At 40.0% G+C, this 21378-nt stretch overlaps 2 protein-coding genes across 2 annotated transcripts in view; one reads left to right on the top strand and one right to left on the bottom strand.

Moving 5' to 3' along the window:
* vwa5b1 (von Willebrand factor A domain containing 5B1) overlaps positions 1-11725 on the bottom strand; it is a 31823-nt gene extending 20098 nt beyond the window's left edge. Inside the window, exons 1-8 of the mRNA XM_060894024.1 lie at positions 11495-11725; positions 9049-9232; positions 7672-7833; positions 7097-7316; positions 6781-6935; positions 6147-6278; positions 1177-1301; positions 43-219 (exon numbers count right to left, since the gene is read on the bottom strand). Of these exons, the coding sequence (XP_060750007.1) occupies positions 43-219; positions 1177-1301; positions 6147-6278; positions 6781-6935; positions 7097-7316; positions 7672-7833; positions 9049-9187 (1110 nt within the window). The 5' untranslated portion in view covers positions 9188-9232; positions 11495-11725. The remainder of the gene's footprint in view (positions 1-42; positions 220-1176; positions 1302-6146; positions 6279-6780; positions 6936-7096; positions 7317-7671; positions 7834-9048; positions 9233-11494) is intronic.
* Positions 11726-14436: 2711 nt separating this feature from the next.
* ddx19a (DEAD-box helicase 19a) lies at positions 14437-21055 on the top strand. The gene is made up of 12 exons (XM_060894555.1): positions 14437-14668; positions 15674-15728; positions 15839-15886; positions 16136-16271; positions 16791-16883; positions 17274-17376; positions 18514-18628; positions 18731-18902; positions 19026-19263; positions 19356-19518; positions 20136-20327; positions 20398-21055. The coding sequence occupies exons 1-12, from the start codon at positions 14612-14614 to the stop codon at positions 20457-20459; spliced, it is 1434 nt and encodes a 477-aa protein (XP_060750538.1). The 5' UTR covers positions 14437-14611; the 3' UTR covers positions 20460-21055.
* The last annotated feature ends 323 nt before the right edge of the window (positions 21056-21378 follow it).

Raw genomic sequence — 21378 nt, 5'->3', positions numbered from 1 at the left:
GAGGGAATAAACTAAATTCCATAATTGACGCAATTTCCTTACCTTAACCCGGCTGATATTGACCCCACTCATACTCCCACTGCAGTCAATAAGGAAGATAAACTCCCCTTGCACCCTGCGCAGGTCAGAGGTCATGGACTGAAGGTCAGGACAGAAGTTAAGCATAACCACAGGGTTGTGAAGAACGTCTTTATGGAGCCTTTTATGGATGATATCCACCTATGCAGCACGAGACAAGCACAAAAGATATTCATTCATTCATCCATCTTCTACCGCTTATCCGAACTACCTCGGGTCACGGGGAGCCTGTGCCTATCTCAGGCGTCATCGGGCATCAAGGCAGGATACACCCTGGACGGAGTGCCAACCCATCGCAGGGCAAACACACACACACTCTCATTCACTCACACAATCACACACTAGGGACAATTTTCCAGAGATGCCAATCAACCTACCATGCATGTCTTTGGACCGGGGGAGGAAACCGGAGTACCCGGAGGAAACCCCCGAGGCATTGGGAGAACATGCAAACTCCACACACACAAGGCGGAGGCGGGAATCGATAATTGCACTTTCAGCTGCCTACTCTAATATGTTACCCTATTACTTATTTTGGTTTGTATATGCTAATTTGGCTGGAGCCTGCATTGCTAATGCAGAGTATCAACGCCCTCAATCCATAAACTGATCTCAACACTCTTATGCTCTAAAATGTTTTTATTTTGTTCATTAAATGGTTTTTATTTTTTATTGCAGTTTGTTGTCATTCCACATTCAGTGGCAGTTTTAAATCTAGCTTATTATTGGTGTAAAATAATGAGAGGAAGATTCACATAGTACATTTGTTCTGCTTGTTCTGCCCTGTAGGTAGAAACACCATGTACACTCCATCGGAGACCTCTTGATAGTTTCCATAGAAACCCCTTTTCGCTGCTGATCATATTTACGGCTGAATGTTCTCAGCCTCCTGTTGAGGAACAGCAGTCAATTTAGGATCTAATTGAACCTGTGTTCATGCAAGTTTTTTTGCAAGGATACATCTGTCCGTGCTACAGTGCAAAGGAAGTATAGGAACTGTCTACTAAACGACTAAGAGAAGCTCTTCCAAAGCAGGGCATAAAAACAATTTGTGGCTATCAGCCTCGTTATCATTTTGCCTCATTGTCGCTTTCTCACTTTCTTTTCATTGCTAGAGTCCTTCTTGATGGCCTTGATGTAGTCACTCCTCCCCTTCAGATGCTCGTCATACTCTTCCAACGTCATGTCTCCGTCCTCGATAAGCACGTGAGGCAGGTGGGGCTCTGGAGACAGTAAAGGAAAGGAAAGTGGAATTCAGAGATGCATTTATAGTGGTTTCCTTAAACCACCCAGTTAAAAATAATCAGTTACTGTAAATAGATGCTACTCAAGGTAACACTCCATTATACAGTTTAGTGCTGTCTGTATAGTGCTATAGGAATGAGCCCTAAAACCTGGAAATAAGTCAGCACTTCAATTTTTTTAATGGGTTTTTGTGGTAAATGCCTGACAATTGGCAAAGGTCTGTGGTTAACATGAGCTGAAGATTAAATACATCCGAAAATATCTCACTCGTGATTTTTTTAAGCTTTATGTGTCTTGAAAACGATGGCTGCTAACAAGAGTCTAAATGGGACCACAGAAGTTGATGTTGGGGACATTAAATCCAGCTGAACATGAAATGTTATCTACTACAGACATGTTGTGTTTATATTAGTAGTACGCTAAAAAGATTGAAAAAGTCGTCGGACGTTTACTAACGACGATGTTGAAGTCATGTGACTGAGCATGACTTCATTAGGCTTCAAAATTCATCCAAGTTGGGTCTTCTCACTCATTCATTCATCTTCTACCGCTTATCCGAACTACCTCGGGTCACGGGGAGCCTGTGCCGATCTCAGGCGTCATTGGGCATCAAGGCAGGATACACCCTGGACGGAGTGCCAACCCATCACAGGGCACACACACACACTCTCATTCAGTCACGCACTCACACACTACGGACGATTTTCCAGAGATGCCAATCAACCTACCATGCATGTCTTTGGACCGGGGGAGGAAACCGGAGTACCCGGAGGAAACCCCCAAGGCACGGGGAGAACATGCAAACTCCACACACACAAGGCGGAGGCGGGAATCGAACCCCCAACCCTGGAGGTGTGAGGCGAACGTGCTAACCACTAAGCCACCGTGCCCCCCCCCTACAAGTTGGGTTTATTTGTAAAAATTATCTTAATGAGAAAAACGTGGAAAATCATAAAGTTTGTTGATGACAGGTTATTTTTGCAAAAATCCAAAAATGGCTTTTTATCAAGGGAACCATGGTGATGCTACAACTTCTGGGTCGGCCAAAAAAATATGTCGTACCTGCAGCACTTTCTTAACGGTTCTTCTCTTCTACAGTTCTACAGGGTTATAAATCAACTGGGTGTTGGGTGATTTCTTCACTCAGAGACTCCTGATTTCCCTTACTGTTACTTAAGTTACATTTACATTTACATTTACAGCATTTGGCAGACGCACTTATCCAGAGCGATTTACATTATCTCTCTCTTTTTTTTTTTTATACAGCTGAGCAATTGAGCGTTAAGGGCCTTGCTCAGGGGCCCAACAGTGGCAGCTTGGTGGACCTGGGATTGAACTCACAACCTTCCGATTGGTAGCTCAACACCTTAACCACTAAGCTACGACAAAAGATACTTACGCCAAAAGTTACTTACAGGTTTATTAGTTGTGTGAGATCTGAGTAATAACCAAACTTTGGTGCTGGAGAACTGAAAATGTTGAACCCTGGTCTAGTCAATAACTGATTATATGATGTGAAAAGACCGAGATCAGCTTTTCACACATACAGTATTCTTTTTCCTTATTACTACTATATATAATATTATATACTGTACCTGTTGAATATTATTAATTTGACACTAGGCATACAGATCTTTCTTACCGCTGTGCCCTGAAAAATTAATGCATTCAAGCATTTCACTATTATGTCCTTTTAAAATGGATTATATAATGCACACACACACACACACACACACACACCAATTCATGTCTACAGTCAAGGTAAAACTCAAAAAAAAAAAAAAAGAAAAAACTCACTGTGATAGTACACACAATGTCGAGGCTTGCATGATTCCACCACTGAATATGTTTTCTGGCTCAAGTGGCATAATTTACTTTGTGACACTGATAGTATTCCCCAAACACCTACAGCTTGTGAGTCAGCATGTCATGATATATTAGCGCCATTATTAGCACTGCTAACACATGTTGAGGTGGCAGAGGGATCAGTGAACAGATTGCCTTGTGACTGTCCATCTGTAGCCCATAGGCAAGTCAGATGAACAAACAGCAAAGGATACAAATACTGTAGCTTGATTGCTTACCTGAGAGGCCTAGTCCTTAAAATGGGCATCTGCAGTACTGTACCTGCCCCCATTACAGTATATCTCCTTACCATGAGATTTGAAGAAGCCACTGAACAAAACCTGACCACCAAATTCAGTTGTTCTTCAGCCACCTCAATGAGGGAGCACCAGATTGATTTTCCCAAGAGATAGAGGTCAGGAAGAGCACGTTTCGTGGGCAGAAAATGTAATAAGGGGACAATTGAAAATCTTGCATCTCGCTCTGGGCTGCTTGAAAGCGAGCGTTTAAACAGCAGCCCACACTGACAAGAACCAACAAGAAGGATGGTGAGGATGATGTTTCAATATTTGTGATCTAATTACAGCCAACGCTTGGTGTGGGTATGCGGAAGCATTAAGAGGTATAAGGGGAAGCCTGAAGATTTATTTTCTTTAGAGGTTGGTCAGAGAGGAAAGTGTGTTTTTCTCCAGTTTGGGTAGATGCAGGAAAATGCAAGCAGTTTCATAATAAAGTATTCAAATTTCGTAGTGGTGTTGTATCCGTTAGAGTGTGTCGCAGAAGACAGTGGAGGCCACCAGAAGAACAAGTAAACTGTAAGCCGTTAAAGTTACACAGCTATGGAGGTAATAGTCCATCAAAACATGTTGCAAAAGATTTTCACATTTGCTTTGAAAGCGTGCAGCAAAATAGGACTCTGTTGTAGTGACTCTGTTTTTCAAATACCTGTGCAGCATCCCATCGGGAAATCTCAGAAATTAGTAGGAAAAAAGGTTAGGTCAACTTTATTATCCCAGAGGGGCAATTTGTTTCATAGCCAGCAGAATCCATACAATCCCAAACACACAACAACAAACAGTACAGAGAAATAAATAAATAAATAAATTATTAAGTATTTAAAAACCCAATAGCAACTGGTACAAAAGAATTTTTTAAACCTATTTGTCCTGCAAAGCGGTAAAGAATATCTACGTGAAGAAGGTAACAACATAAAAAGATTCTACAAGGGATGGCTGGAATCTCTTAACATTAACTCAGCCTTCCTCAGAGTCCTTGCTTTATACAAACTGTTTAAATCAATCAGGTTGGTGCCGACAATCTTACCACACACTTTAACAATAGCCTGAAGTCTATTTCTATTTTTCAGATTAAGCGATCCATACCGACACACAAATGTAAAAGTAATAACTGACTCAATAAAACAAGAATAAAACATCTTCCTAAAAGTGCTATCCACTTTAAAACCACAGAGTATGTAAAAAATACATACGCTGGTGGGCTTTTTTACAAACAGCATCTACATGAGCCCCAAAAGTCAAATTATGATCTATTATAGAGTACCAAGATATTTAAAATTACTGTATGTACAATCTCAACAGCATGATCATTAATAACCACAGGAGAGATGACTGTACGATTTTTCCTAAAATCTACAATCATCTCTTTAGTTTTTAATACATTAATGTCCAAAAAGGACAGTTTACACCAATCAATAAAATCTACTAATACAGAACCGTGAACAGGATCTAAAAAAAAGAGGAGCTTAAAAGCTGCTTTCGGTATTGGAGACCTGAAGAAGGGTGTATCACATAATGAATAACACCATCTGTATTCCAAGATAGCATAATCTGTTTGCACTTGGAACTTGTCATCCGGGCAGTTGGTGGCAACACATAAAGTTAATATCCAGTACAACTTCACAGTAGTGAAGGAATTGGCTACGTGATGAGTGGAACATAGATGTAATGCTTGGCCTTGAGGGCAATGTGTTCATTTCATCAAATTACAGAATTGTTCGAGAGCCATTTAAGTGTTATTTGCCAAACTCCATGTAAGCCACTCTAGCATAGAGGTCAGATTGGTGAAGGGCTTCAGAGATAGTTGTCCATTGAGCCGGTTCACTTCTGGCAGAACATCTGAAGAACTTTCAAAGTGACCCATAGTTTTGTGGACACCTCACAGACTAAATTCCTTTATGACAGTGTTGCAGAGATGGTCATCCTAGTGGTAGTTTATTCTCTAGCAAAACCTCTGAAGTTCTTTTATAGTTCTTTCACCACATTTCACCTTTAAAATCATGGTCACCTCATTGACTCACTGGCTCACTGTTCCAAACCACTTCAGTTGTTTTTTTTGTCCTTCAGTCCTTGACAAATGTATAGATTCCTTTCCCCATCCATGAACCTCAAAACAATCTTCCTTGGCTTCATGGCTTATTCTTGCTCTGACATACTCTATCAGCTGTGGATCTAACCTAATAATGTTCACTGAATACTTTATTCAGGGTGCAGAAACATTTCAGGCAGAATCACTAGCAAAGGATGCTTTTGAATGCACTGTGTATCAAAGCCACATGAGCATCAAATGTAAGATATTTATAGAAATATGCAACCTAGTATACACTCATCTCTTTTATACAAGACAGCCTTTTGCCAGCATCATTTTATGAATGAATGGTATTATTTTAGGTGCTAGTGCACACAGAACTTCATGATTGCACTTGTCTAGTCTGAGCTTTGCTTTCTTTGGTTGATTCATCACTGACAAGCTAAGGTGTGTACAGTTGGGCTTTAAAATAGGCTTTACAAAAGCTTTGCTCGATGTTGGATTTTACACCATCAAATTTATGAGAGTCTGTGTGGGATGCTGAGCACACACACTTTTACTAAAGTGCTCAAATAAACCTGCCTTTATTTCTTTAGTAAACATTAACTGCATGTAGGTATATGTGCAAGTGTGGTTGCATGAACAATACATACCACTGGGGTAGATGAGGATTTCCACAGGACAATCATAAGTGTATTTTTCTGCCAGGGTGACCACAATGCTGGTAGCAGAATGGGCTGAAGGGTCAGCATCTGCCCGGATGGCATGAGAAGGGCTCTCCACACCTGGACAGAGAAATCTCAACCTTACAAATGCATTAAATTTACATATTTGTTTACTGAGTCAACATCCACATCCATCCAACCTACCAACCAGGCATCAGTCCTATAGTCTCCTGTCAATTCATAGACCCACCCTTTAAATGAACCAAAACAATTAACCAACCATCCTTTCAAATGTCTCGCATCCATCTGTTCTATCCATTCTACCAATCATCCCCCATTTATCCAACATATATTCATAAATAAATGAATCCACAACCGTTCATTTATCCAACCTTATATATATCCATCCACCCACCCACACATCCATCCATTCATCCATCTATCTATCTCCTATCCAATAAACCAACCATCTATCCAGTATCCACTTATTTATCCAGCAACCTCTTATTTGCTCATTTATTTATTTTTCTGTCTGTCCATCCCCCTCCTATCCACCCATCCATCCATCCATCCATCGATCATTCCATTCATCTCTTTATGCCAGTCTCTGTAATATTCTGACCTGCCAGTAGATATGGTCCTCTGATCTCTAACTGAAAGTTGAACTCGTAGTCAATGGAGTTGACCGACTCCTCCTCCAGTAGCCAGGAGAGACACAGTTGGTTGCTTGAGCCCATCTGCTCATGAGACCCCATAGAGCAGTGATGTCTGTCTCTCCTGAGTCAGAAACAAACAATAAATCTCACGCGTCACTATTTATTAATCTAGGATAAGCAAGAATACATAACTAAGAATTCAAAACTCCTACTGTTTGCATAAGCAGAGATGTTGAACATATTTGACCAGTGGGCAATATAGCAACTATGATAATGTCCTACTTCCTGCTTGTGTTAGGAGAGAAGGCCTGCTCCTCTTTAACGGAGCGTTGGACCCTCGGAGTACAGACAGGCGGCGAGGTGACACGGATGCCTCCGTTTGGAAGGGTGGAAAGCTCATAAGAGGTGCTGACCAACACATTCACCGACTCCAGTGATGGAATGACCCCCAGGTTGACCACCAGGACCATCCTTTCCAGATCCTCATCAAGTACCACATGACCTGCAGCACAATCACAATGTACTATTCAGGGTCCAATCAAGGCCATGTAATCTGTAGGTTCCATTATCTTCAATGAGCAAGTGAAGTGGAGTCACTGCATCTAACCGTAAGAGTGGTCCTGTAGGATCACCTCACCTCTAATCCTTATCATTACTATTCATTAATACATAATACTCTTGTTCTAGACCATCACTCCGAGAAGGCTTATGGCTACAGATAAAATACTTACACATTCTCTGCATAATTTTTGCCTTCAGCGAGCACTCGAATAGCAGTAATGCTAAGAAAGTTCTGGATGAGGTCAAAACACAGCAACGTTTGAGGGCAGTTTTAAAAGCAAAGTACAAAATCTCACCGTTGCCGCTCGATAGATTTCCACTGGTCGTTTGGCAGCAGTCGACATAACAATCCTCGATTTTTGTCTTGTCTTTGATCTGCAGCGTTATTATCTGAGTAGATATCATCGCCTCAAAGCCCACCACCACTGATCCCTCCTCCAGCGGGTAAATGAAGATACCTTCAAAAAAAAAAAAGGTTACTTATATGTAATCTTGCATGTAATATGCGCAAACATTAACTCATATACCTTTTATCCACATAAGGAAATAAAGTAAAGCATTCAGTGTTTGTATTTTTTTAAATTAAGCAATTTATCAGTAATAACAGCTTTGAAAAAACTGCCAAGTGGCTGCTATTTCAGTATTCAACAATTGCACCATTGATTTCTTTTCACTACATGGGACTGGGTTTGTAGAAATTCAGCTCTAACACACCAGGGATATTCCTTATTCATTCATTCATTCATCTTCTACCGCTTATCCGAACTACCTCGGGCATCAAGGCAGGATACACCCTGGACGGAGTGCCAACCCATCGCAGGGCACACACACACTCATTCACTCATGCAATCACACACTACGGACAATTTTCCAGAGATGCCAATCAACCTACCATGCATGTCTTTGGACCGGGGGAGGAAACCGGAGTACCCGGAGGAAACCCCCGAGGCACGGGGAGAACATGCAAACTCCACACACACAAGGCGGAGGTGGGAATCGAACCGCGACCCTGGAGGTGTGAGGCAAACGTGCTAACCACTAAGCCACCGTGCCCCCCTCCTAGTCTTTACATCAACAGCTAAACTGGTTTGCATACAGTATGTAAAGTAGAGGTTCAACCAGATGAACCATTCTGGCAAGCTTTCTTTAAATACCTTTTATATCTTCTCTTTGTATGTCTGGAATCTGATGGAGCTACTGTAACCTTCTCCCTCGTGTTGCTCTTTATTTGAAAACAGCCGTGAACTTGCTAGGCCATGCTTGAACTATGACTAAAGCCGTATCAATCACCTTCCTCCAAGCATGTCACAAGCTAATGCTGTAAAGCTACTACGCCTGACAGCAGCAGAGGCTGACAGACAGGAACGTCTACTGTCTGGCCTGAATGACTTTGTGGCTCCTTGGAGTGCAGCTAAAGCCCAGGCTACGTATTCAAGTGCATCCACTTGCCAGAAAAAAGGATTACAGGTACTATATAACGAAAGAACATCTTGGTTGTAGGTCATTAGGTCTGTAACAATATACACTTAGGTTAGGTTTAAGCAGGCTTGACTTATATATTTAAACTAAGTTATGTAATGAAGGCAAAATAATTTGTTGTAGCACCTGATACATTCAAACCAACAGAGAGAAAGAGAGAGAGAGAGAGAGAGAGAGAGAGAGGTCACTCTCACCTTCTATGGGGTGATCCTCAATGTTTTCATACGTCATAGAGGCCGTCATGGCCAGGGTGTAACCCCGGACACAGGAAGTGATGTCAGAGACACTTAGTGGCAGTGCGGTACGCTTGGCCTTGTTAATCAGGCCTGGCATGGTTGGAGGCTGGTAGCTGTTCTCTCACACACACAGACCTGATGTCTGTGAAAACACAGACCACCAACAATGTCACAAATTAAGACATTACCACTCAAGATTTTGACATTCATTCATCTATCCTCTAATGTATTTATGTATTTATAGATTTTAGGACTTATGGGATCATCGTACATTCTACTGACAGTCACTTTGTTATGATCATATGCGCTACAACCACGTTGGTCATTACTTCAACATCATTATTTACTTGCCATATTTTTTAGATTATTATTTGTGTCCTTGTCATTTCATGTGTCTTGTAGTGCTGTGAAAAAGCAAATTTTCTGTACAGTCAAATAAAATCTGTCAATCAAGCTTCATCCTGATCCCGATCACGGTGGAGCCGAAGCTTGATAACACCCCGGAGGACAAAAACAGTCCATCATAGCACACCATGCACACATAAAGGGACAGTTCTTATAGCCAGTTCACCTACTGAACTGGTTTTGGGAAGTCAGAGGAAACCAGAGAACCCTGAAGATGACTTAAAAAAAAAGGTATTTTATAATCGACTCTCTGGTGTCACCCAGATGAGGATGGGTTTCCTTATGAGTCTAATTTCTCTCAAGGTCTCTTTTTCCTTTCAATCATTGTCTCTGGTTTGCTCATTAAAGGATAAATATAAATTGAAATTGAAAATGTTCTCATTTATATTATGAAGTTTTCTATTCCTGTGAAGTCGCTTAGTGAAAATGTGGGTCGTTAAAATACGCTACACAAATAAAATTTAATTGAATTGAATTAACCTGTGCATCCAAGTTGAAGGAGATTCATTCATTCATTCATTTTCTACCGCTTATCCGAACTACCTCGGGTCACGGGGAGCCTGTGCCTATCTCAGGCGTCATCGGGCATCAAGGCAGGATACACCCTGGACGGAGTGCTAACCCATTACAGGACACACACACACTCTCATTCACTCACGCAATCACACACTACGGACAAATTTCCAGAGATGCCAATCAACCTACCATGCATGTCTCTGGACCGGGGGAGGAAACCGGAGTACCCGGAGGAAACCCCCGAGGCACGGGGAGAACATGCAAACTCCACACACACAAGGCGGAGGCGGGAATCGAACCCCCAACCCTGGAGGTGTGAGGCGAACGTGCTAACCACTAAGCCACCGTGCCCCCCATTGAAGGAGATTAAGGATGCTTAATACGCTATGTGTCTAATTCATTATTTTAGAAAATGAGAACGGCAACAAGGGGAGATATTCGGCTTATGATGCTACGGTACTCTGATATGGGTTTGAAACATTATTCCTATGTAACATTATAAACCTTTAGCAACATGTTAAAGCATTAATAGTTTTCTCTTCATTAACGTGAGGTTTATGTGAGTGTAATCTGTTTCCTGTTCTTGTGAGGACAGCCTTTTTAAAAAGCTGACTTAATTGCTCGTGGCAAAAATGGTTTTCTCCTAACCTAATCCCTCGGCCAGAATAAGGTAAGAGATGGAAGATAAAAACATCTCTGTGAGTGTTATCATCGAGCAGCATCAGCATTCAGCATCTCCGTCATCCATCCGACCCATCCAACTTCCAGCCAGCAATAACTCATGCACAGAGGAAGAATTGTAATACATTAGGCTTTGGCATGTCGCTATATTGAGATGAGAATGAGAAGTGACAGCAGCGATGAGTTAAACCACTCCACCTTGCCAGTCCATGCCAAGACTGCCATCATGTGTCTGGTACACGGTGTGTCTGAAACAAAGCAGGTGCCTAGTAATCTGATCCCATTCTGACGAAGATTTTGTGGGGAGGCGAATAACCCAAGCAGCCCACCAAAATAACCAGGTTGATGGTTAAGCCAAATCAAAGCAATCATATTTGTTTGAAGTAAATAGAAACGAACCAGGAGGAAGAAATAAGAAGAGCAGGGGATTGGGAAGTCCAGGAAAACCCCGAGCGTGACTCAGTTCCTCACACAGGAGTCTCAGCTGACTGAATCAGTGCACAGGCTAATGAGAGATCTCCTCCGTCTAATATAAACCCTTCTACCCGTGCAACCCTTCATGCTAAGAGACGAGACCAGAAGTCACCTGTTGCTGCGTATTCACATCACATCAGCTTCACCGACTGCCCTGATTAATCCTGCTACACTTTTATTTTCAAACCTTCATTCATTAAATATCTTTGCTTTGTAGATTTGAGCCTATTCACTCTAAATACACTCCACTCTTTGCAGTTAACCCAACTGACCTGAGACTTAATAAAACAAAATAAAAAAAAATCAACATGCAAAGCTGCAGTCTTACCTCACATTGGTGTTGAGATGATGGAGGTAACCTCTTCTAATACTTGCAAGGATTTGAGAAAGCAGCATGAAAAGCAGTCCTTTGGGTCTGGCTTTTGTTCCTGCCTCTTTCTGTGGTCAGTGATGTCTGTGTGAATGGCGTAGAGGAAACAGCAGCTGTCACAGGTGGTTGAAACTCTGAATTAAACCACTCTCACCATACAACTGAGAGAGGGAGACAGAGAGACGGTGAGATGTGTGTGTGTGTGTGTGTGCGTGCATGTGTGTGAGCAGCAGCTGCAATCCCACCGATGCTGTCGCTCGCCACAGCAACATGTGGTTATAAAAAGTAGCTCTTGGTCTGTGACTGGACTTGGTGGCGGTGGGAGGATACAGAGAGAGACGGATGCAGAGAAGGATGTGAATGCATGTCTCATTTACCAGAATAACATCCCCCCGACTACTCCATCCCCTTTTCCCCCAAGCCTTAGCACCACCTAGTGTGCCCTCCTCCACTCAGATGCCACACTCACTGATGAGGGCGACTATTTATGCGTCCTTTTGGATAAACTGGAGGCGAAAATGAAATGCAGCAATATGCAGAGAGTACAGCAGGCTCTCAGGCTCTGTTTTTGGCCCCTACAGACAGGAACATATGTTTTGTTTGAATGAAGGTGTAAAAATTTTGCTTTGTTTTTTTTTTTTTGTCTTACTCTCATTATGGGTTTCATTTTTGCCACTGTGGCTCATTTGGTCCATCTGCTTTTGCACAGAAGGTAACCATGACAATCAATATGGAGCCTCTAGAGCTTCTTAAAGACAACAGGTTGGTGTGTGTGTGTGTGTGTGTGTGTGTGTGTGTGTGTGTGTGTGTGGTAGGAGAGCTTATCTCAGCTTTCACAATTAAATTAAATCTCTCTCTCTCTCTCTCTCTCTCTCTCTCTTCCTCTCTTAATTACAACCCACGAAATTACAATATAATTTATCATTACTTTTATAGAACATGCATGACGATTCTTAGCCTTTAATCATCAGCAGGAAATGTCTTCATCAGAAATGAGAATATTAGAGTGTCAAGAGCATCTGTCCTCAGCCGCTTGTCTCTACATCTCATTACGGGTGGGACATCTCCGGTGGTGACAATCCTGCCTAGCCTTTCCAACACAATAAAAAACAACTGGAAGGTCCAAAGACTCACATTACACCAAATCTTATATATCTTTAAACCAATATGCCATCCTGTGTGTGATTAGTATTTCCAATAATGGTCATTATATGTGTCTTTATTATTGTTACTGTGTAGGACCCTTTTCATGGCAGATTTAGACGATTTGTCCTTTGTGAAATGGTACATTATCATCCTGGAAGAAAGGAAATGTCTCCCACCACAACACATCACCTGCCTCAGCCTTTGACACAAGGCAGCTTGGGTCCATGGATCATTATTTGACATTAAATCCTTTGGCGATTGCAGCAAACTGCGAAATTCATCAGACCAGGCAACATTTTTTCCAATTTTCAAACGTCACCTCAGATTTCTGTACTTAGCTGAGAGGAGTGGAAACTAGATGCAGACCATCTGCCTGATGGTTTCATCTGTTTAGCATTCTGTGTTGTTTTTTTGCTCACCGGAGGTATGAATCACACACACTACAGAGGATCTAAAAAAAAGTTTACACACCCCTAATGAAATGACAACCAAAAAAATGAAACCAAGATAAATCACATCAGATATTTTCCACCTTTAATGCTATATAGTAACCAGCAAAATTATAGAATATATATAGATAGATAGATAGATAGATAGATAGATAGATAGATAGATAGATAGATAGATAGATAGATATAGATATATATATATCACTATTATATATATAACAAATATATATATAACAAATATATACAAAATAAGTTATTTTGGGTAAGAATCTTCCAATCAAATACATCTTTGATCACATCTCGATTTGGCAATTTTATTGCAAGCTGCCTTGAAAACGTCTCCATGTCCATCAAAGTGCAAAGGGATCTTTTGTGCACAAGCCTCTTCAAGACATTTCACAGGTATTTTGACAAGATTTACAGTAGATCTGGGCTCTAACTCAACTGTCTCTTTCTTCTGATGACATTCTGATGTTGAACTGGATTTGTCTAATAATTAGGTCTAATATCTGTCTAAGAGAAACCTACCATTTTAACAGGAAGGTGTAGACTTTTTAAATCCACCGTATATTACTGTAACTATTCAAGATGCAAATTTTAAAGAGATGCAATATAATGATAAGTAGTACAATACAGGTACATCATGTACAATTGTGTATTTAATTTTTAGGCACTGTTCTTCCACTGCAATAAATCTCAAATGGAGGCAGTTTCCAAGAAAAGGAACACAGCACCTAACTCCTTATTACACAAGAAATTATTATATTCTTCTATTAGATATGATTGATCTGTATTATTGAATTATATTACAAAACCCAAACTATATTCTGCTTCCTATACATTTGTAAATGATATAAAAAAGTTTTGTTTCTATGCCATACGTTGCAGATTCACAGTTAATGACTCTTAAAGACACAAACATGTGCAGGACAATGGTGGAGAACCTGTGTTCTATTTATTAGTGACAGGAATTCCTTTTAATGAGTCGAATCTTTCGGCTTTCAAACGATTCTTTGCCATTTTGTCCTGTAATGGACAACGAATTGGATTAAATTAATTCGCAGTCCAGACGTTGACTTGTAATTTAATTGCAATACAGAAGAAGAAGAAGAAGAAGAAGAAGAAGAAGAAGAAGAAGAAGAAGAAGAAGAAGAAGAAGAAGAAGAAACGGTTCATTAATACGACTCAGTGTATTAGTGTACAGTATACAGCTAAAAGAACCGACTCTTTCACGAACGACACATCCTCACCGCGTCGGTAGAAATAGGTATTCAATTCAGACTCTAACTTATAGCACATTTTCCAAATAAACTGATTTTATAATTCATTTGCGCTATTTTTGACACGCAGGAACAAAAGTTTCGTTTTTCAGAAACCAGACCGGACAACTGATGAAGAAACACCGAACCGTTAGAAGCTCAGAAACTCAGTATATCATATAAATCAGTGTGTTTTAAAAAGTTCACAGAATTAAAAAAAAATGGATTCTGACTCTTGGGCTTTGTCTGTTGATCAACAAGAAGCAACAACCAAAACAGTAAGAAATTGTTTGCCTGTTTTTTTGTTTTATTCTGATTTAATAAGACTTCATCATCATTATGCTGGACATGCTAACAGGTTAGCTAACATGCTAACAGGTTAGCTAACAGAGGCAGCAGTGTTTGGGTCGCGTGCGCTGTTTAAATTTTATTTTATTTTATTTGATTTTATTTTATTTTATTTACTAAAAACAACAGCAGCCTCACAAATGCAACCACAAAGAGAACAACGTTTTAATTTAGTTATATTCAGATTTTTTCTATTTAATAAAAAAAAATAGGTTTTTTATATGTTTTAAAAACTAAATTATTTGGTAGAAAATATTTTTATAAAAGTTTAAATAGAAGAAAATTACTGCTTTTGTTCACAGTGAATGAATATAAAAATTAGGTTTTAAAAGATGACTCTAAACAAATGAAGACATATAAGTCAGTTTTAAAATTATGAGCTTTATGACAAAAATAAATCAGATCACTAAGCTGGAAAAACTTCAGTGATACACAATATGCATCATGATCTAGTTTTTAAAACTTTTCAGTGATATTTTTTAAGGTGAAAGTGTTATTTAGTTATTTAAAAAGAAAATAACATTAAAAACGAGAATGTAAAACTGTTCTATTTGTATTTGTACAATTTAAAAGTTATTAAAATTAAAAGTCAAAACATTTCAGCTGCGTTTGGTCAGTTTGTAGTTACAAAAAGAAGATGTATTTTTAAAAAATATATATAATGAATATATAAATAAATAAAATGTATATTATATCTTCATATTGCCTGGATCTGTATTTAATATTAAATATTACGTCAGATTAAAAAAAAAAATTATTGAAATTATTATATACTGTATGTATGTTCCATAGTGTATATATTACGTAACAGAAATCCCTCCGGTGTGTTTTTATTTGTTAGATAAAATATTTTCCATGTTGGTGTTTTATGCGTAGTCAGTAAATAACTGCTGTTTAAGACTGCTATTGTCCTGTGTGTTGTTTGCACTGAACAGAGTGAAGTGCTGTGGATTAGAGAGCGGCGAGTCATCCCGAAAACTGACGCGAAAGGTCATTGTTTATTACACACACACACACACACACACACACACACTTTGGTTAATTCTTTTTTGTTTGTTAGTTCTGAACTAGTTTGTGTATGTGTTTTCTTTCGTATTCAGAAACAGCAAAACCTCCAGATGGTGACAAATCAGATGAAGAAGAAAAAGGTGAGTGCTTTCTCTCTGGTATTTGTAAAGCTTATGGTGTGTACCGGATTTATACACATAGCTGACAATGATTGACGGATCGATTTCTTGGCCGATGCGGCGTGCATGGAACTGTAGCCAAAAATGCAGCCACCTACTATGACATAAATCATATCAGAATTCTATATCAGATGTCTGCACATAAAGTCAATTTCAATGTGGTTTTATTTAATTACGTAAGTTGCATTGAATTTTGTGTTTGTTTTGTAGAGGACAGAGCCGCACAGTCTCTTCTGAATAAATTAATCAGGAACAGAATCGTCAACAACACGAACCAGGTGGAGGTGCTTCAGAGAGACCCGAATTCACCACTCTACTCCGTCAAGACATTCGAAGAGCTGCGTCTGTACGTGAACACGATCTGTCACACGTTACTCTGTAAAGCCTAACACAATGCCAGTGCCGTCTATTGCACAACGCCGTTATTTCATTTAACCGTCTGCAATTCCTCACCATCAGCCGTTTCACAAAAGCTCTCATTCACACTCAAACGCCCTGTGGACGTAATCGTACCGTGATTGTGAGCTAGCTCAGTAAGCACTGATCTTAAACAATGTATTTATTTTTGAATACATTATCTGTTTATGTGAGAATGAGTTGTTCATATACGGTTAGATCCTTAGTAAAGACACACACAGTGACCGCAGTTTCCATGACAACAAACAATACTATTCATTTGTGACCTACGATTGTACGACTTGCCTTGCAAAATAACTGATTATATTGTAGGTTGTAGAATTATTTGCTTTTGAAATATTCTACAACTATTCCACACTCGCTGTGTTTTTTTTTTTTTTGTACATAACGAAGTCGAATCGCCTTGTCGGATACATCGCTCATGAATTCACGCTCACTGTGTTCTCAGAAAACCTCAGCTGCTGCAGGGCGTCTATGGAATGGGCTTCAACAGACCTTCAAAAATCCAGGAGACTGCGTTGCCGATGATGCTGGCAGAACCGTAAGCGGAACATTTCTACCCACACATCTGAGCCAACTGCTGATCTTTGCCCAGAGGCATTTCATTATGATGCACAGAGTGTAACTCTGACCCGAGACGTGCATTTGTGTAATTTATTACAGCGAGAGAAGTGAAAAGCTTTGGAGGATAGGAAGAGCAGACAGTGGAAACTGAGGCAGACTTTCCGCTACACTAATTATACATGAAGGGTTTTAGATCAGACCCATCATCTTTTAAATCCACTTAAGAATGTTTTAAAGCTCTGATATCTGCACTGCAGTGTTTGTGGTGATATCCCATAAATTATCTCTAAAACATATTGGACTGAATGCTTTTAAGGTCTCCTGATCCTCTTTTCCACATATGTGTGTGGAACTCTTGTGGTTGCAGACCTCAGAACCTGATCGCTCAGTCTCAGTCCGGAACAGGGAAAACCGCCGCCTTCGTACTGGCCATGCTGAGCCACGTTCACCCAGCAAACAAATGGACCCAGGTGAACAGGAGCATTATCTCTGTGTCCTTATACCATGGCGTAACAGTAACTCACAACAACCATTAACCATTGTTTATTATTTTCCTAAAACAGCACACCCCATGTGTTTCATTTGACTTAATGACAAATGACAAACAACACACTAAAAATGGCATTTGTGATGTTTAGTGTACAGGGTTCTCACGTGTCCTGGAAATCCTGGAAAATTAATGACCAATGTTCCAGTCCTGGAAAACACATGGAAAATGAGAGAAAACATAAATTGTGCTGGAAAAAATCTTGTTGTCCTGGAAAATTATTATTTTTAAATGTTCTTGATCATTTAAAGAACAGTTTACAACTCTGGTCGAAACAATTAACGTTAGTAACAGAAAGCGCTCTGTTCAGGGACGCTGGGTTTTGACGGGTTTTTTGTTATGCTGTTTAATCTCGCTGTGACGGATGACGCCGTCTTGTGTTGGCGGTTTCAGGTGCTAGGAATGGTTTAAGTGCTCGAATGGTTTCAGCAAATGGTGACGGGTAAACAGGTTATATTAACCTTGTTAATCTGAATATCATGTGCAAGGGGAATGCACAGCAAACTAAAGCATGCATGACGGCATTGGCCTGAGAAAGGAAAGGGTATTAATATGTGCCGTCTTTTTATTTTATAAATGTTGAAATTTCATTCACATGACAAATTGTCTTTAAAAGTATAGTTAAGTAATAGCCATAAAGTGTACGTTGTTTTTAAGACTTCTGGAGAGAAGAACATATTACTTTAGGCCGTGAATCTGTGAGCCATGTCTTTTTTTTTTTGCTAAATTTGAAATGTCCTGGAAAATGATCTCTGAAAAAGAGTGGGAACCCTGAGTGTATCTTTAAAGCTTAGTCGCTGCTTCTAAGTGACAAATCTGTTTAAGCATTTTCTCTATAATCAGATTAAGAGCTAGAATCCGGGTGGTGTAACAGCCAGCCAGTGCTGGGAAAAGATCCCTCCTCCACTGTTGATTATTTGCTAATAACAGGTTTCTATTTGATAAGAGCTCCAGAATAGGACATCTGTTGCTCTGCTCTAAGTGTCTCGAGCTGCAATCAGACATTGGATTTCAAAAATTGGGCAATAAGTAAGTTGTATACGTGTCGTCTACCCTGCAGTGTTTGTGCATCTCTCCAACCTATGAGCTTGCCCTACAGATAGGTAAGGTTGTGGAGCAGATGGGCAAGTTCTACCCTGAGGTGAAACTGGCTTACGCCATTCGAGGAAATAGAAGTAAGTGACCTACACGTGCACAAGGCACCACATCCCCATTAAGACTCATTTAAATAATGGGATTTAGCACAAGTGCATGTAACTGCCTGTGCCATTTCTCAGTTGATGGAGCAATCCAGGAGCAAATCGTGATCGGCACCCCAGGCACCATGTCCGACTGGTTAACCAAAAAAAAGTTGATCGACCCAAAGAAAATTCGGGTGTTTGTACTGGACGAGGCTGACGTCCTGATCGGCATTCAGGGTCACCAAGACCAATGCATCCGCATCCAGAGGTGAGGGACGTGACTTGAACAACAGCAATAATAAAAGAGCTTAATATATTTGTAAACTATAAGTAGATCACAGCATTAAATACGGAGCTCACTGAGTAACGCGATCTGTTGCTCTGTCGACAGGAAGCTGCCCAAAGACTGTCAGATGCTGCTCTTCTCTGCAACCTTTGAGGACACGGTGTGGCAGTTTGCCGAGCGCCTCGTCCCCGATCCCAACATCATCCGACTGAAGAGAGAGGAGGAAACCCTGGACACCATCAAGCAGTATTATGTGCTAAGCAGAAACACAAATGACAAGTTCAACGCACTGTGCAACATCTACGGCGCGATCACGATCGCACAAGCCATGATCTTTTGCCATGTATGTGCTATTAATGACCTCATCCTTTCCCTGGCTGTTTTAAAGGGATGTGATCTTCACATACATGCCACCATCATGTGTTCTTGCTGCAGACTCGCAAAACAGCTGCCAAGCTGTCAAAAATGATGGCAGAAGAGGGTCACCAGGTGGCGCTGCTGAGCGGAGAATTGACGGTTGAACAAAGAGCAGACATCATCCAGCGCTTCAGAGACGGCAAAGAGAAAGTGCTGATAACCACAAATGTGTGTGCAAGAGGTGAGAACTTTTGCTGTGCTATGGCACAATGACTGATGTATAAAGCACGTAAAAACACACAAAAGGAGTTTCAGCAGATTGAATGAGTATTTAGATCATATTTAGGCTGAATAAATGCTTCCCAAATGTGTTTGCCAGTTAGATTTTTTATTAATAATAGAATGATGCCTCCTATAGTTATGATTATTGTTGCAGACACTGGAGACTCCTTCCATACATGCTAAATTAACATTAACAGAAACTGCTGTTACAGAGCATTAATCAACACCTCGTGACAAACAGATTCAACTAGTTTTCATCAAGTTATCATTAACTCGTCTGTTCTAGATTGTGTTCGGGAGCAGCATTAAATGACACATGGAGTCGAATTAGGACAGGACTAACTACTGAGTGTTCTGGGGAAAAAAACACCATCGTGGGACTGCCATTAGATGTGTATTTAGTGTATTAACCCACAGTACATTTGGCTTTAGCATTCATTAAAATCATATACATTCACATTTATATCCGATGTACTGTATAGTGTCTCTGTTCTGCACTATTGAGTTCTGTACCAGTTGTGACCCCTAGATTGTGCATAGTGAACAAAGAACGAACACTTCATCTGTTCTCATCAGGTATTGACGTAGAGCAGGTTTCTGTGGTGATCAACTTTGACCTTCCACTGGACAAAGACAGCAACCCAGACAACGAGACCTACCTGCATAGGATCGGCAGGACGGGGCGCTTCGGCAAGCGAGGCCTGGCCATCAACATGGTGGACAGCGAGCAGAGCATGGCCGTGCTCAGAGCCATCGAGGAACACTTCAGTAAGTCAATTAGTTCTCAAGGAATTTTGAAAAATCGAATTAAATTTGAATGATATTTTGTGTTTTGTAGATAAGAAAATAGTGAAGCTGGACACAGAAGACCCTGATGAAATTGAAAAGATTGCACACTGAGGTGACGTAGAAAAGAAAATGCACTACAGAAGAACAAAACACTAACATTTACTGTCTAGTGTTATCTCACGAGTTCTCACTTGAATTTCTCAGTTTACCTTTGCCAAAAAAACTATCCTTAGCTGATAGTTAATGGTTTTTTTTGGTTTGTTTGTTTTTTGGGGAGTTAACACACTTTCCGTGTTCAGTAACAACTCGGCTCAGTATATGAAGCCACTTAATTACTGAGGGGTTTTGGAGGAATAATTACGTTATCACTGCTGTGTTTTCTGCTGTGACATGAACACCTTTTGGACTAACCACATTCTGATGTGCTGTGGAAAGCACACTGGCTCCACAACAACCAAAGGGCATATTGAAGACATTCCTTAAGAGTAATATGTAATATTACCAAACTAAATTTTCACACATCTGTTTCAGAGAGATGTTTATCCTTTGTGATACGAGGAGTAAAATAAAACAGTTTCTTTTTTGGATCTAAAGAGATATTTGATTGATTTTTTTGATCTGATTTTTGGGATCAGTTATTGTGTGTTTACTGACATATTCCTGGATGATTAGGGATAGTTACATTCGTGGGTTTTTTTTTTTTCTTTTCAAATAAGGAATGCTTTATTTAATATTTATTTATATATTATTTTTACTTGAATAAGTATGCACTTTGCTTTGGATCGAGATTGCTGTGTTTGGATTCAATCGAACTTGGTTACATACTAGCTGTAAAATTGTATTTGCAGCACTTGTGTTTTTCTGTTCTGCTGGATTCAGCTGTTTAAAGTTGTTTACTGATATGTTCAATAAAAATTCCTGCCTTCTGGAACCTTCTGTCATAGTATTTTATTTACTTGGAAGTTATTATTACCATCTTTATCAGATAAATCTGATATTCCTGTCTTATGAGGCTGATTTATCGTCATCA

This window comes from Tachysurus vachellii, chromosome 19 (genome assembly GCF_030014155.1).
Source record: "Tachysurus vachellii isolate PV-2020 chromosome 19, HZAU_Pvac_v1, whole genome shotgun sequence".
NCBI classification, from domain to species: Eukaryota; Metazoa; Chordata; class Actinopteri; order Siluriformes; family Bagridae; genus Tachysurus; species Tachysurus vachellii.
This window is presented reverse-complemented; position numbering and strand designations above follow the sequence as displayed.

Coding starts and splice junctions, on each gene's coding strand:
- ddx19a (XM_060894555.1), top strand. CDS start 14,612: ATGGATTCTGACTCTTGGGCTTTGTCTGTTGATCAACAAGAAGCAACA. Junction 15,887..16,135: donor ATCAGATGAAGAAGAAAAAG/GTGAGTGCTTTC, acceptor TTTGTTTTGTAG/AGGACAGAGCCGCACAGTCT. Junction 18,629..18,730: donor CGCCATTCGAGGAAATAGAA/GTAAGTGACCTA, acceptor GCCATTTCTCAG/TTGATGGAGCAATCCAGGAG.